Here is a 15528-nt window from a genome sequence, read left to right as displayed (position 1 = left end):
GAAGCACCGGCACAGGTATTAAGCTGTACGTGGCAAATGTTATCTATGGCTGAAACTTAGAAGAGGTTTTTAATGTTACTTGTATGAGGTAAACTAAGCATTTTACATCATTTACAATAAAAACTAAAACAGTGATCATCACATAATGCTGAACAGGTTACAGTTTTGGAAAGAAAATAAACTTATGTCCCAACATAAAGCTAATGAATACATAAACCAACCAACCAACCAACCAACCGGTGTGTGTATGTGCAGCATTAAATCTCTCTGGTTAAGTAAATTTATTTAGTTTAATTCACTAACATGAAAAAATAACTTTCATTTGAACTATTTGATGCTGTTTCTTGCTGCCTTGTGTTGATTCTCACAGCAGAAGGGGTGTAAAAATATACTTTTCAAGACTTTTTTTAAATGCCACTCAGGATTAAATTTAAGACTACTTTTACAAAGACCAAAACTGAAAGAAAAGAAACAAAAAACACATACATTTTACATTGAGTTAAGGGTAATTTTGCCCTTATGTTTGTTATAATGTAAAATATAACATTTTTGGTCCAGTACAAAAGTGAGATGTGGTTAGAATTGGGAAATACTTAGCATTTATTGGTGAGTTTTATTACTGATTTTGTTTCTCACTCTTTATGTGGAATTATTCCACTGCATTATTTTCCATCATGAAGCGTTTAAAAAGAGGGATTTGGTCAATTATAATAAATAAATAAATAAAAAAAACAATTATTTTTAAATTTTACCTTGCATAAAAAAAAATCCAACTTCCCATATCTTTGCAGTTTTAAGGCTTTTGAAAGATTACTTCGAGACATTTCAATACCAATATACCTAACTTTTTCATTATTTTTTTCAAAAGTTACAACTTGTTGAGTGTTTTATCTTGTATTATTTGAAGTGTTTGAAGTCTCCCCCTCTGATCTCCACTCCCCCTCTGCTGCCCCCTCTAAACACACCTCCCTCTCCTCCAGTCCTCCTCCTCTTAAGACTACTTCGCCAGATGGTGCAGCCTTTTCTTTTGTTTACCCATCGTCCCTGAGTTTACCTAACTAACCCTTAGCTACCAAACTATGGAAACTGCCCGAGCAGCATCACCGCCGGACACCGTCAGGTAAGTGCTTTGTTTTCTATCCGCTGCCGAGTGAAACCGCCAACATCTTTGTTAAAAAAAAACAAACCCAAAAAAGCAGACCTGCATCCACCTTTTACTTAGCTGTCCCTGGCTTTACAACTCTGATGGCCAGCTGTTGTCGTTTGCTTTTCCCTCGCTGCGTGATGCTGAAATCGATACGCGCACCCTGATTTCCAATAACACTCCGGAACAAATTAATCGCAGCTTCGTGATGCCGCTCTCGTGCAGCTGACTTTTGACACCTGTGGAAATATGCAAGCGTTGATACTTTTTAGCTGTGATTTCTCAAGCTAACTTTTTTTTTTTTTGGTCAATTTATCCACATAACTGTTCTCAGTGTGACTGACAGCTCTGCAGACCAATGACAGGCTGCAGGAGTGTGTGTACACCGCCGTTGCCGTGGTAACAGACCGACATTCCAAAGAACTGGAAATACGGGGGCGGGACTACACTTTAAGCACGGGTGGGTGCACTTTTGAGCAGCATAACGGCAAGAAACTTTTTTTAAAAAAAATTATTTAAATAACCGTAGTGAATTAACAGAAAACTAACACGAACTTCTGAGTTTTAGGCGAAAGACACAAAGTTGTTAATTTATTTCAAAAGCGAGCGTCGCGACAAGCTAACATGTAGCTTTCCTAGCTTCAGCTGAGTAAACTAACGGCAACGCGTCAGCTAACCTCGGCTAACGGTAACTATTTCCTCAGTTTCTCAGTCAGTGTTTTAGACTGTTTATGAAAAAAATGTCGTTTAACTCGAATAAAACCCGCAGTTCAGGTTGATACTAAGTGATAAAAGTGGTTAAAAGCTGCTCTAAAGTTTCAGTTGTAAGCTGGGTCAGTTTAAATTTACCTGCATGCCTGTCAGGTGTGAAAACATATTTGTCATTGGACAGAGCGGCTCTGACTCCACCTGCACAGGTGTGGCTGTGTTTAGTCCAGTCCTCTTTACTGTAGTATTAACAATATTGCAATTAATGATAGTATCATGCTTTGATATGTCAAATGATTTTATACCTCTTATAACGCCATAGAGATTAGACAGGGAGTATGTTTAATGTGTGAAATAGATGCATCTAATGTTACATAACTGAGTGGCATTTGGAAAAAATGATACCAAAGATTCCAGCAGCTTTTTTAAAAAAGATGAGAACAAATTTTTCAAAAGCATTTGTGATTTTTATTTAAAAAAAAAAAAATCACTATACTATGACTGTCAAAATGGCATTACATTAACTAAAATTATTTAAGGGGGATTTTTGCCTTTAATGAAAGGACAGCTGTAGATTGACAGGAAATGTGGGACAGAGAGGGGGGAAATGACGCGCAGCAAAGGGCCACAGGTTGGAATCAAACCCGCTGCAAAGGCCTCAGCATATGGGGCGCACGCTCTGCCTTTAGATCGCCCCTAAAATGGCATTACGTTTGATGAAGAGTGCATCTGGACTTGTAAAGTGTAAAACTCGGGACTGAAATGCAAAGACTTGAGACTTTCTTGTGACTTGCAAAACAATGACTTGGTCCCATTTCTGAAGGTTCTCATGACTGGCTTTGTTCTGTGCGTTTGTGCTGCAGGTAACTGAGTCCGTGAATTGGGAGAGAGTGACACCAGGATGGGAATGCTACAGTAGCAGCGCTGTGCCAGAACTGAGGATAAAGTTTCACCTCTATGCTGCATTTAGAACCGCTACTCATTTTTTCATAGCAGCTCGACATCAGAGCACTTTGACAAGAATAAAGGCGTTGGATATGCCCTGCGTTCATGCTTGAGCTGAGCCCCGGGATGTATGATGACTAACTGAAACGTTCTGAATCAATGGACAAGAGGACGTTCCCTGCCACAATGTACAGGCAAGGGGATGCATCATCCAAAAGACGCCCTTGTGGTGGAAGCGGGCTGCCTCAGCCTCCGCCACCGTCCACCTCTATCCAGCAGGGGCGTATCCGGGCTGTGGAGGTGGCGAGAGGAAGAACAGGGTACGGCTTTACGCTGTCAGGCCAAAGTCCATGTGTCCTCAGCTGCATCCTGAAAGGGAGCCCCGCAGACTACGTAGGTTTGCGTTCAGGAGACCACATCCTCTCCGTCAATGACATCAATGTCTCCAAGGCGTCGCATGAAGATGTGGTCAAACTGATTGGACGCTGCTCTGGTGTCTTGAAACTGGTCATCGCTGAGGGAGAACGCCACAGGCGGCACCATCACCACCACCAACGCAACTCTGGAAGCCGTCATCATAGCAGCAACACGATGGCAGCGTCTTACCTGGACTCATGCTCTAGTGATGATGAGTTGGATGGTTTCTATGACAACAGTGTAAATAACAACAATAACAGCAGGTCAGGCTGTGGCGCCCGTGGCGGGTGGTACAAACCCAAACTGGACTCTAAGCAGCTGGGAATCAACAGGGCAGAGAAGGTTGTGGCAGAGCTGCAGTCTGGAGGAATTTTTAACATGATCTTTGAGAACTCCAGTCAGTCCTCCAGCAGCTCGGACAAGGACAGACCCGGGGTCAGCTCGTCGTCAAAGCCGTGCCCGCTGTCTGATCCAGATTTCCCTCCGTATCGGAACTCCTCCCGTTCACAGAGCAACCCAAATCTGCTCTCTGAGGAGGAGATGGCTCAAGTTCTCAATGACGACTCAGTCTTCCTGGACGCAGACTTCCGTCATCTCCACCTTCAGCACCTTCAGCACCATGAAGAGCAAGACCTGGATGTAGGAGATGGTGGTGACTTGGGTCTGGAGCCCAGCGAGGGCATCCTCAATGTGGGTATGATCGTTGGCTATCTGGGCTCCATTGAGCTGGCCTCCATCGGGGCGAGCTTAGAGAGCGACAGCCTGCAAGCCATCAGATGCAGCATGAGGCGCCTCCGGGCCGAGCAAAAGATCCATTCACTGGTCCTCATGAAGGTGCGATTGAATGTTTTGTTACATCAGTTTTCTTGTGCTTCATTCAGGCGCCTTTCACAAGTACTTTGAAATGTGTGCAAATTTGGTTTGATTTCCTCCCGAAACATGAGAAAAAAGGCAATCAGCAACTTGGCATGAAATGTCTTGCAAATTGCAAAACAAATAGTGAATGTGGCCTGAAAAATAGCTTCCAAAAACATAGTGAGAAAATGATCAGAAAATTATCAAATAACCAGGAAAAGTATAAACTATATTTATATTTAATATATTTATATATTTAAAATTAGGTTACGGTACACATTTTATTTAATTGTATTTATTATTTTATTTTAGCACTTTTTTTTAGGTCATTTCCTGTTTATTATTTTACTTTTTATTTCTTTTTTCTTCAGATAATTTTCTTGTGAATTACGGTCATGTCTTTTTAAGTGGCTCTTTGCCTTCTTTCCATGTTTTTAAAAGAAATAAAGCCAAGTTGCTGAGGTTTGAAACTGCAGAGAGTTTCAAGTCTCTTAACTTTGTTGAGCTCAAAACCTTAAAAAAGCAGCGATTTGATCATTCTGCATTTACACTTGAAGTGCTGGAAATGGAAATGATTCCTTTATTTCAGCAGTATGAACACAGTGTATCAACATGGAACATCTGTCATGTTGTCGATACGGACATGGGATAACTGTGACTGTCTTATTACTTTCTCTGCAGTCATATTATAACATGTCTTAACTTCATCCTACCAGGTGATGCACGACAGCGTGCGTCTGTGCAGCGACAGAGGTCAGATTTTGGCCACATATCCTGCAGAAAAACTCGCCTTCAGTGCCTGCTGTCCCGATGACCGTCGATTCTTTGGACTGGTCACGATGCAGGCCACTGATGACCACGACGATTGTCACTTCAGCAACGGACGAGATGAAGAGGGCAGTTTGAGGACTTCCTGTCACGTGTTCATCGTGGACCCAGACCTCTGTCACCACCAGGTATGAACAGAGGAGCAGTGATGAGATGCAATCAGGGGCCCCAAATCTCAAGAGATGGCTCAATTTTATTACAAAAATATAAACAGAAAACTTTGGATTGTATTTCAAATATAGCAGTTGTTATAGTGCAATACCAGATCTTTGGTGCACCAAAGCAACACTTTGAAATAAAGTTTGATACCCAGCCTTATTTTCAATTCCTGACTGTTTTACAGAATACCTACATTTACTTGACTGTGAACGTAATAAGACAACATTATTGTTCATTTTATTTGATTAGAAACAACTAGCAACAGCTCAAACTTATTCATGCAATTTTTTCATTAAGAAAAATTGAAATATATTTTAGGAAATGTCTGTCCATTGGCTGACACTGTTGTTTCCTCAGGTCCATTTAGGTGTAGCGAGGAGGTTTGGCTTTGAGTGCACCCCCGACCCGGACACAGGAGGCTGCCTGGAATTCCCTCCCAGTTCTCAGCCTCTCCTCCAGTTTGTCTCTGTCCTCTACCGGGACATGGGGGACAACATTGAGGGGGTCCGTGCCCGGGCCTTCCACGACCCAGACAACGACGCCCAGCAGAATCACAGCACCAGCAGCAACAGTGACAGTGGGATTGGCAACTTTTTACCAGAAGAGAAGAGCAACAGAGTGCTTTTAGTGGACCTCGGAGGTCCTCCTAACCACAACCACATCTCTGGGCCACGCCACTGGGACAGCCCACCTTCATCCCAGCAGGCCTGGAGCCCCACCCTCGGAGCTGCGGCCCCTCACCCACCTCCTCCTCCTCCGCCAGCCCTGAGAAATGGCCACTACCGTCACGATCCACACCTGGCTGACCTCCCGCACCCTCTCCCCTTGGCTCACCCCGATGTCCCTGGCAGGCACTCTCGAGGGGTCCACCCACACCACTACTCACCGGGGAAGCGGGGAGGAGCTGTGGGAGGAGGAGAAAAGAGAGGGGGTGGAGGAGTAGGAGCAGGGGTGGAGCCGCAGCGGTGGCTGCCAGTCCATGTGCTGAGAGACTGGCGTCAGCAGCACCACCACAGCCACCTCCAGGGCCTGAGCAGCGACCAGGAGTCCTACGCCGAATCCACCGACGGATGGTCATCGGCTAACTGCAGCACCCTGCCCCCACCCATGAATAAGATCCCGGCCGACCGCTACAGGGCCCCGCTGGCCCCCGGGGACCACCTGCCACCACCTGGAGGGAGCCAACCTCCTCCTCCTTCACATCCCCACACCCACCGGCTGGCTGCTCACAAAGATGAGTGGGCTAAGAAGCTGTTTGGTGGAGACAGAGAGAGAGCCGGAGCAGAGAGAGGTGAAAGAGAGAAGAAGCGAGGGAATACTAAGGAAGGAGAGAAAAAGGTACGTTTTTGACAAAGCTATTAACCCTTTGAAACCTGGATCGATATCGCTTTTTTTAAACCTTTAAAACTAAGCAAATTGGTTTGTTTGCTTTGGAGTTGGAATGAAATGTCCTGCAAATTGCAAAAAAAATATGTAAAAGGTGACATTAACTAGGGAAAATATCAAGAAAATTTTATTTGTAATTATTATAATTATGTATGTAAAAGTAGGTTGCAGAGAAATACATATTTGTTTTTGTCATTCATATTATTATTATTATTGTTATTTATATATTTTTAAAAATTTATTTTAGCACTTTGTAGGTCATTTCCTGTTTTGTTATTTTTCTGTCTTTTTACTTATTTTAGGTAATATTCTGCTATTTTTTTGTAATTTCGTGCTAATTTTGGACTAATTTCTTGTCAAGTTGATCATTGCCTTCTTTTCTTTCTTCTTTTGAAGAGATGAAATTAGTTTGCTGAGGTTTCAAAGGATTAAGGTTTTTAACTTAGTTATACCTTTAATTTTCATGCTAATCACACTTTTTACACAAAAGTTTCAGCCCAATAGATTATCGGGCTTCCCACAATGCTACATTCAGTAGTGTGTCGTGCTTTGCCAGTTAGTGGGCTTTTGGAAGACTTGTGTCAAAACTGACCGTGAGATGAGAAGCTCGGGCAGCAGGTAGCATCCCCCATCACACACCCCTGCTGTGGAAATTTACTCTGACTAGTGTGTGTCCAAGACTACAGTTTATTGAGGCTATAAATCCATCTGTATTCATCTCACGGCTCTCCATCGCACTCTCACCCTCTGCTCTTCAAGGCCGAGCTTTTAACTCATTCAGCATTCGAGGGAAGCGTCTCTCTCACTCAGATGTTAAACTTTCCAGAGGTTTTGAGAGTTGCGATGAACCTTTTTCACCCCACCAAACATCCCCGGACTGTATTGAATAATGCCAGCACTGCACTTGGCTCTGTCCCCAGACTTAGTACAAGTGGATTGATAAGTTATTTATCCCCTCTGCTCCAGTATCAGATCATGTATTATGCAACAGCCCGGCATCTGCCCTCACCTGAAAACCACCTGTTTCCCACCGTAATGAGACTCAGAAGCAGAGCAGGCTTCAGACTAATTTTAATGAAGTACGTCTTTTTGTGTGGTGTTTGTTTTATATAGCTTTAAGGACCCATATTCTAAAAAGTCAGATTCCCATATGTTACTTAATATAAAGCAGGTAAACGTGCTATGTAATGCTCAGTTCACAGAGAAATACACGCAGCCTGTATTCAGAAATTCTGTTTTTTATGAAACATGCTGAGGATTCACATGAATTTGTCATGTTACAAATAAAGGCTGCTATAAAAAGTAGTTTTAACGTAAAACATAAACTTTCCAGATTGATTTGTTTGTATTTCCTGTTGAAATGTTTTGCAGTGTATGTGAAAAATGGAGCATTTTAGATTGAGGGTGAATACAGATATTCAAGCCGACAGTATGAGAAAAATAATGTTTTTTTTGAAAATTAAAATATGAAATCATGCCATAGTAGAATCCCAAAATACAAGTGTGAACTTAAAAATGAGCATAAAATGGGACCTTTAAAGCATTTACTTGCTTAAATATGAATATTAAAGACATTTAAACCACATAATTTAATTAGTAATGTGCCAATCAGTAAATTAATATTTTCTAACTATTCCAATTAAGATTAATTCATAGTTGAATACACTGGCTGCATTATTTTGTGCAAAGAAATTTCCTTTTGCATTGAGATACAGCACATGTGTGACTGGCTGTTTATTGTTTCTAGACAATAGAGGGGAGGAGATACAGACAGAGTGAAATATATTTCCAGCCTGACTGGATTCTTTCTGCATTTATCTCTCTGCAGCTCGTCTGAATCTTAACAAGTATTTACAGAACAGTTGCATTGTGTTCACGTACCTATCAGGACTGATACGGGGGTTAGACTTTTGTTTCCTTGATGGTGAAGGAGCTTCCCCCGGAGTTAAACTTGTGGTGGACGGGGTCTCAGGGCCCCCCGGGGACAATTAGAGGAAGTGTATACAAGCCCAGGGCCACGGTAGAGACTGACGGTGACAGGAAGGTGGATTTTAACCCCTTTGAACAATGTCCTCTGATTGGAGACACATAACTTCGGAGGCTGTGGCTGTCATGGTAAGCCACGACTACCGGTAGTCAAAATAAAATGCTGACTATACAGTCTCTGCTTTGCTGTGTCGCTGTAGTCTTCTGTATCTAGGGATGGAAATTGATAAGATTTAATTGATACCAGTGCCATAGATTCTGCTTAAAGTAGGCCTAAGAAGGTTTTCAGCATCATTGCAACTTCTTATTATCTCTAACTCCGAGTGCAGTGTGGATGAAATAAAAGAATATTTATACAGTAGCTGTTTTAATAGTTTCCATAGTCAAAGAAAAAATCTGCCAACTCAGCTTGCATTGCGTTAATGTGATTTTAACATAAGATATTTACTCTCTGTAATGGGCGTGCTGCTGGGTTGGCAGAAAGTGGCACTCGTGTGTACATGTACATGGTATTCCTCAAATTTAAGCTCATGTTGTGTAGAAATATGTTTTAGCATATTCCTAGTGTTTCAACCTTTACTTATGATGTTCATTTTACAAACATTATAAGGACTGTTGTTATCTTTCTTGGTGAAATGATGTCGTGCTTTGTATCGTCTCTTCCTCTTTGCTATGACTCCTTCTTGTTGCAAGTTTCCAGCAGCGTAGACGCATGCATGAAGTTGACAACACTGTTTCGCAATGTGCAACTGTTAGAAAAAAATGTTGGCATTGATAAATGGCATTAATAAGCTAGAAGGCATACCATTCCAATTGATTAGACAAGTATAGTACTGGTTGTCAACTGGAACTGGTTTTTGATTCCCATCCCAATCTGTCTCCTGAAAGTATTGCTTTCTTTACAGTGTTTAAGTATTAGAGCTGACTTGTTATCTATTGTGTATAGCAGTCATGATCAAAGTCTGACCCAGAGACCAACTGTGGCCCTCAGACCAGTTTTAAATGGCCCTGGGCTTGTCTTTCAAAATACACTATATGATTAACACAATATTGGTTAATCAAGCAATTTGCATTTATTACCTTCTCACTTAAAGATGAAATATTTGTGCTGGTGCCTTTTTTTCTTCTTTCATGATTTGTTTGATGTGGGAAGCAGCTGTCCCCCAGTATTTTTGCATTAACCAATCTGGCCCCCATCGGACACCCCTGGTGTAGAGGTATCAATATAGTTTGTTATACATAATCCTTAATGTATTTTTAGTCTTTGCCACGCGGTGGCACTGTTTTACTATCTAAACTGCCATAGCCTCCTGCACTCTTATGACTGTCCATGGGAAACAAATAAAGATTTTCATTCAAAAAAAGGCTTCACTTCACATCAATTTTGGAACCCCCTTGGTACCTGAAGGTCATTTGTCAATATAGCACACACTATCTGATCTACTGACATGACTGAAATCTGAAATTTGAGTAAGTTGTTGTGGAATTACTGTCTGATACTAAATAGAGACACAAACTGGCAGTCAAATCCTGACTCACTAATGTGATACAGTGATCGGTTTGATTTTTCCATGTAATTTAGAATCAAAGTGATAATCATTTGATTGTGTCAGCTGTGCCTGTAAGGCTTTGGTACATTTCACCCTGTTATACTGGTGCAGTTATTATCTTCACAGAGACGATGTGTTGTGTTTTTGGTTTTTATGTTGACAGCTGTGTTGTTGTAAACAGGAAGGATGCCTCTTTTCTGTCACATTGATAGTTTGTCTGTGTGTGTGTGTGTGTGTGTGTGTGTGTGTGTGTGTGTGTGTGTGTGTGTGCGGTTCATGCGAGACCGGGGGACATGATCATCTACACAGATAAGAGCTTAGTTTTCCACTAAAATGTAGTCTTTCAAATGTTGCTCAGTGCATGTAAAAGCTCATGTGCAGCCACACCCAAAACAACGACTGAGTCAGATCAACACTTTGTCATCTCCTTTTTCAGACAAATATTCACTCATAAAAAAACAACCTTTTGTTTACTTTCTGCGTCGTTTCCATTACAAGCAAGACTTGTTTTATACTGACCAGGTTAAACAGAGGTCATGTGAGCATGTTAGTGTTCACATATGTAATCGAGTGTTCAGATCTGTGTTATCAGACACACACTCACACACAGACGCAAGGTTGCCTCCGTATCCAGGCAACACCACTGGTCATTTCCTAATGAAACGCTGACAAGACCTGCTCCTAATCAGCCAGTCAGATTCAACATGTGTCACAGCGTGGCCTCTGGAGCCTGCCTGCATGGATTAATTACTAATTAGTCAGCTGGGCTGCGCCTATATACGCTCTCTGCTAAAGTATAAAGAGATTCACAAAATGCCAGTTGTGAGAGGAGGAGAGAAAGAAGCAGAATATTTCTGTTGTTCTCCAAAGAAGAAATGACAACAGTTAAAAGGCTAATTGTGGATTCCTCTTTGGTTTACAGCACTACTCAGTGATATTACATCATTGTCAGATGGCTTTTGACAATAAATCTTGATGACCCAATGACTAATTTTCTCATGTGCTCATTACAGGCAGCAGTTTATGGCATCAAGTAGCAGCTGGACAGTTTTAACTTTATTCCAGTTAATTAGTTTCCACCAAGCTGCAACCTTTGGAACTGAAAAGTAAAGCAAACTTAAGTGCCAAAAACTGCAGTTCCTCTGATGTCCCCTTTAGGTTGGCCCCAAAAGTGAATCAGTCCCCATGAAGCTCAATGTTATAATGCCCTACTTTACAGCACTATTCAGTGTGGTTACATCATTTTCAGATGGCTTCGGACAGTAGATCTTGATGACCCAGCGCCTAATGTTTTTATGTGCACATCATAATGTGACAACCGTTAAGATTAAGTATGCATGGTTTGTGGTAGGGATGTACGATACTATCAACATATCATATTTAAGGGCGGATATTGGCTTTATATTGAAATATCTGTTGTCTGAAGGTATCACAAGGCGATTTTTTTTTAATTTACAAAGTGAACATATACAAAACATCAACCCTGAGTTTTAGTATGTTTCTTATTTTAAACAGTGAATGAATGTTACATACTTTGAAAAGCATTGTAATTCAGGTCTCCATCTGCTGGTGGGCCATCATGATAAGAATATGCATAATATGTTAATTCCACTATAGAAAAGACCTGATGATCACTAAAATTCGGTTGGTAAAAAGTGGATATATCGATATCAGTATCGGTTATCAGCCAATTGAGTTATATTTGTATAAGTATTGTGGTAACATGAGTGTAGATTAAATCACAGACTCACAGGAGGATAGTTTTATTCTCATTTAACAATTTGTCCTTGATTTTTAATAGATAATACATAAAAAAATTCACACATTTTTTTGCAATTGTCACTTGCTCCCACAATGTCATTGCACAAAAACCTGCCTAAAGACACTACAGCATGCATAGCATTTTTTTAGAAAAGCAGCCATGAAGTAAAACTAACAGCTGGACAGTTTTAATTTAATTTCAGTTAGTTGGTTTCCACCAAAATTGTTTTATGATCTCAAATGTTGGTTGTTTATATCAATATTAGTAAGAGGTAGTTCTTGCACGTACACAATAAAGAGTTATATGCATTATGATTTGAGAGCACGACATACATCTTTCTCAGATACAGCAGCAAGAGTCATCCTATCCATCCTGTTCGTGTGTCAGTGTGTGTGTGTGTGTGTCTGTTCTGTGGCTGTGGTTGAGAGGTGAACTATAGTACTAAATGGTACTGCAGGCAAAAATCACAGGACTGTACATGCCTTTGCACAACATGTGGAATTTAACATTTAAGTGAAAAAAAGAAACCTATGCATCTGTAGAAGAGGAACGCTTAAGGCAAAGCTGCAAAAATCTCCATGTGAGCTTCCGTGCAAAACTGTCTACATGGTATGTTGTGTCTTTATTTAACTGACACTTAGACATTCAGTTTTCACACCTGTCAAACCAAAAACACACACACAGACACTAGTCATGCTGTTAATGTATGTGCCATGTGTCAAACAGGGAAGGGATAATGATTTTGGAACATTTAAGTTCAGAAATTCTAATATAATTATCTTTTTTAATATAAAAGCAGTATGGATAATTTGATGATACATCACACTGATGCTAGTTGGTGTTATTCACATCTACTCAAAGATCTTGGCTATTGCTCACAGTCCACCAACAATGTAAACACTTTAATGTGTCCATCCACCATTAAGGAAAATGTAATATTTTAGATAAGTAGCCTGTCACTAAATTATGTATTATCTTCATCTTTACTTTGCATGTTTTAAATAGTTTTATATGACAGGATATTGCCTGCTATTCCTTTTCCTTTTTAAATGAACAAACAAATTTGTTAAAAAAAAAACTTGTCTGTATTACTGGTGAACAAACTATGCAGTGGAGACATTTTCAACCCCAATCATATCCTTGCAATGCTAAAATCTCTGTTTTCTTATCAGCAAATGTGTGTTGCAAATATATCTGCCAATATATCACTCGCTCTGTAATTCTCATATTAATGGGTTGGTTTTCATAGGATTTCTTTGCCAGTTAAAAGTGTCAGAAAGTATTACGTGGGGGGGCGCAGTGGTGGTGGCATTTTACACAACTGAATGCTTGAATGGTTCAAATGAGGCTCTCTATTGGTATCAGTGTTACTGTTAGGGTAGTGGTAATGGTACTGTCAGTTTTTAAATAATACCCAGCCCTTTCGAGGGATGACATGTGATAAAAGTCCTTAGACCAAGACAAAGGTAATAGTCAATTCATGTTCAGCTTCTCATCAGCTTCTCAGACCATCAAGAAGCCCTCTGCATCAATTTGTTGTCATTCTTTCCATTAGAAAGTCAACAAAGCATTGTTTGGCGTTTATTCATACTCATTGACACACAGAAGCTTCCTATTGCAACACGTTTTCATACCTCCCTGTGACATATCAAGAATGCTTTAAGGGAATTTCTTTAAATTTGACACAAAAATTCACTTAGACTCAACAGTTAGCTGATTAGATTTTGGTGGTCATAGGTCAAAGATCAAGGTCCCTGTGATCTCGTCTGTCTCATGCTTTTGAACTTAATGACTCAAGAAGACCTTGAGAGAATTTATTTAAATTTGGCACAAATATTTTAGTGCACTTAAGGATGAACTAATTAGATTTTTGATGGTCAAGGTCACGGTGATCTTGCATGCATCGCATTCTTGTGAAAGCGATATCTCAAGAACACCTCGACGGACGTTTTTGAAATATGACAGAAACATTTACCTAGACTCAGTGATGAGCTGATTAGAACTTGGTGTTCAAAGGTCAAGGCCACTGTGAGCTTGGCTTCATCTCATTTTTGTGAATGCAGTATCTGAAGATGGATTTGATGGATTTTCCTCAAATTTAGCCCAAAGGTCCACGTGGACTTAAGAATGAACTGATAAGAATCTGGCCGAAGATCAAAGGTCACAGTGACCTCATTAAACATGTTTTTGGCAACAACTCAAGAGCCTTGGGGAGCCCATTGAGAAACTGTGCTGACTGTATAGATCTTCTGCTGCTGGGGGGAAGATGTGTGTGAAGCGTCCATGTTTTCACAGACACGGATGTAAACTGTAAATGCAACATGACTGTTGTGCAGAGGCATACAACTGCATGGCGGTATATGTAGTTTGTTGTTGGCTAACTGAGTTGGCCAGCTTCCTTCTCTGAATTTTAGGCTACTGCTGTCCTCACCTACATGTGCTCTATTACATACAGCTTGTGAGCTGAACTTGTGTATCTTCTCCCCTCAGGGTGGTCGGTTCCGTGGTCTGACCATGGGTTTCCCTCCTCTCCCCCAGCGCTCCTCAGCCAGACGCTCTTTTGGACGCTCCAAACGTCTCAGTCTGGCCCGTTCACTGGATGACCTTGAGGTAGGAGCACTTGCATGCTCACACACTAGCGTGCACACATACGCCAACACACGTATAGATAATAATGCCATCTTCCAACAAAGTGTTTAGTGTTACTACAGTGCTCAGGCTCAGTCTGACCATTGTGTTATAGTCACATTTGAGCCACACGTGCACCATCTATCTCTAATAATAGCAGCTCATGTGCACCATACCACCTCACATGTCAAGACATCTTCTCACATCACCGTGGCAACATACACGCAGTCGTGGACAGAGCCAGTTTATAGAAAGAGCTCAACAGATGGTTACAGGCTGGTATTTATGGATCTGGACTGAGACTGCTGCACAGCTTCTATAGCAGGGAATTTGTCGACTCTAAATGAGATCACAATTTGATACATGCAGCCGTACATTTAGGTGTAGAAGTATAACATATTTGGCTAACTGGATGCAATATGGCTACACTGTTGCAAGAATCATGCTCATGCTCTCCTTTTTGCTGCAAGAAATGACCTGATATCCAGTCATTTGAGAGGCATGAGATTTGCAGTAACAATATGCCTATTTAGTACTACTTCACAATATATAAAGAGAGTGTCCAGCAGCTGCTGTTGGATTTCAGCAATAATGCACTGTTATCATGGTTACCACTGTAAATGGCCTTGAGACAAGACCTATGTTTGCACAAGGTTATGCTCATCTTAATTGCGTTTAAGATAATTATGTTTAGAAACGCATTTTCATTTGGCTATTTTTTTCATATTTTAGAAGTGAGTGAACAGTAACATGGCGATACTGCACATTCAAAGTACTGAGTTTTATTCTCTTCATGGCCTGCCTGTTTGTGTGTGTGAAGTTTGGTAAGACCAAAGCAGAGTCCTGCTGTCTGTGAGCACAATTCATAACAGCTCGTTTGGTCTTAAGATAGAGATCAGAAGAAAGTTAAATGTTTCCGGCATTTAGTGGCTACTGAGGCGCCCTGGGAATGGATAAACACATCCCACAGTGTCGCTTCAGTAGTGTTTTTTTTTTTAAATATACATTTTTGGCATTTTTCCTTTATTGGACAGCACAGTACAGAGAGACAGGAAGTATGGGGAGAAAGGGAGCGAGACTGGCGATTTTATGCCGTATAAGCCCGTGGCTGGATTCAAGCTGGCGGTGTTGTGTCTTAAAAGGTCTTATCATGGGGGATG

The 15528-nt window shown here is 41.0% G+C and overlaps 1 protein-coding gene across 6 annotated transcripts in view; it reads left to right on the top strand.

Moving 5' to 3' along the window:
- Positions 1-984: 984 nt before the first annotated feature.
- The window catches only part of LOC121941863 (regulator of G protein signaling 12), a 62457-nt gene continuing 47913 nt past the window's right edge, over positions 985-15528 (top strand). For 4 of the 6 annotated variants that reach the window (XM_088073661.1, XM_088073649.1, XM_088073680.1 and 1 more), the window contains exons 1-5: positions 985-1120; positions 2716-4048; positions 4786-5025; positions 5414-6394; positions 14231-14350. In XM_088073661.1, the coding sequence (XP_087929787.1) occupies positions 2957-4048; positions 4786-5025; positions 5414-6394; positions 14231-14350 (2433 nt within the window). In that variant the 5' untranslated portion in view covers positions 985-1120; positions 2716-2956. The other 2 variants (XM_088073654.1, XM_042484775.2) reach the window with 2 other exon arrangements.

The sequence above is a fragment of the Plectropomus leopardus genome, chromosome 3, assembly GCF_026936395.1.
Source record: "Plectropomus leopardus strain MGB_pleo_1.0 chromosome 3, ASM2693639v1, whole genome shotgun sequence".
NCBI lineage: Eukaryota > Metazoa > Chordata > Actinopteri > Perciformes > Serranidae > Plectropomus > Plectropomus leopardus.
This window is presented reverse-complemented; position numbering and strand designations above follow the sequence as displayed.